Source organism: Lepidothrix coronata, unplaced genomic scaffold (assembly GCF_001604755.1).
Source record: "Lepidothrix coronata isolate B3197 unplaced genomic scaffold, Lepidothrix_coronata-1.0 Scaffold557, whole genome shotgun sequence".
NCBI lineage: Eukaryota > Metazoa > Chordata > Aves > Passeriformes > Pipridae > Lepidothrix > Lepidothrix coronata.
The window spans coordinates 20,893-22,034 of NW_016690737.1; the positions used below are offsets into that span (position 1 = coordinate 20,893).

The 1,142-nt window shown below is 70.1% G+C and overlaps 1 protein-coding gene across 1 annotated transcript in view; it reads right to left on the reverse strand.

The window, feature by feature from the left end:
- The window catches only part of RBM28 (RNA binding motif protein 28), a gene marked incomplete at its 5' end in the record, with an annotated part of 5,676 nt that extends 4,548 nt beyond the window's left edge, over nucleotides 1-1,128 (reverse strand). The window contains 3 exons of the mRNA XM_017839901.1: nucleotides 380-457; nucleotides 732-841; nucleotides 929-1,128. Of these exons, the coding sequence (XP_017695390.1) occupies nucleotides 380-457; nucleotides 732-841; nucleotides 929-1,128 (388 nt within the window). The remainder of the gene's footprint in view (nucleotides 1-379; nucleotides 458-731; nucleotides 842-928) is intronic.
- Nucleotides 1,129-1,142: the final 14 nt, after the last annotated feature.

A 1,142-nucleotide genomic window follows, 5' to 3' on the forward strand; every position in this document is an offset into this window, starting at 1 on the left:
CTCAAACCCAGGACAGGCCCCCAAACCCCCCTAAACACCCCAAACCCAGGACAGGCCCCCAAACCCCCCTAAACACCCCAAACCCAGGACAGGCCCCCAAACCCCCCTAAACAGCTCAAACCCAGGACAGGCCCCCAAACCCCCCTAAACACCCCAAACCCAGGACAGGTCCCCAAACGCCCCCTAAACACCCCAAACCCAGCCAAGGGGGGCCCCAAAACCACCCAAACCCAGCCCAGAGCTGTTCCTGAGCCCCCCTGGAGGACCCTGGGTGCCCCCGGGGTGGGCCCCTGAGGGGGTCCCTGGTGTGCCCCCCCCCTCCCCAGCGGGTCTCTGGTGTCCCCAGTGGGGGGACACCCCCCCAGTGGGGGGTCCCCACTCACCTCGGGTCCCTCCTGTGCAGCCTCGAGGCACTTCTGGGCCCCCTCGGGGGACTCGAACTGGGCAAAGGCAGAGCCTGGGGGGAGGAGGGGGCTGACAGTGAGGGGGGCACAGGGGGAGCCCTCCAGACACGTGGGGAAACTCCTCCCGTGTGGGAATCAACCCCCCCCCCAAAAACGCGAGCACCCCCCAGGGTACAAGCCAGGCCAAGCCCAGCTCTGTCGGGTCCCGGTGCCCCCCAGACCCCTCCCCTGCCCAGCCCTCCCTCTGGGGCACTGGGGTTTGGGGGGCAGCAGCAGGTGCCCCCCCAGGACGCCCCCAAGACCCCGCCGGGCCCCCCTGCCCCCCACCTTTGGGGGTGCCGGTGTGGGGGTGCAGCACCAGCCGGACGTAGGTGACCCCCCCGAACCTCTGCAGGGCCTCCTCCAGCGCCTCCTCCTCCGTGTCGAACGACAGGTTCCTGGGGGCACCGGGGGGTCAGGGGGACCCTGGGGGTGCTCCCCCCCCTCCCAGAGCCCCCCTTGGTTTTGGGGGTCCCCCCACTCACCGGATGAAAACGGTCCTGCCCTCGCCCACGTCCGAGGGGCGCGGCCGCCCCCCCTTCGCCCGCTTTGGGGGGGATCCCCCCTCTGCAATGTTGGGGGTGTTGGGACACCTGGGAACCCCCCAGGAGCCCCCAGCCCCCCAGGAAAGACCCCCCTCCACAGAAGCCACCCCAGTCCCCAGGAAGCTTCCCCAGATCCCACAGAAACTCCCCCAGA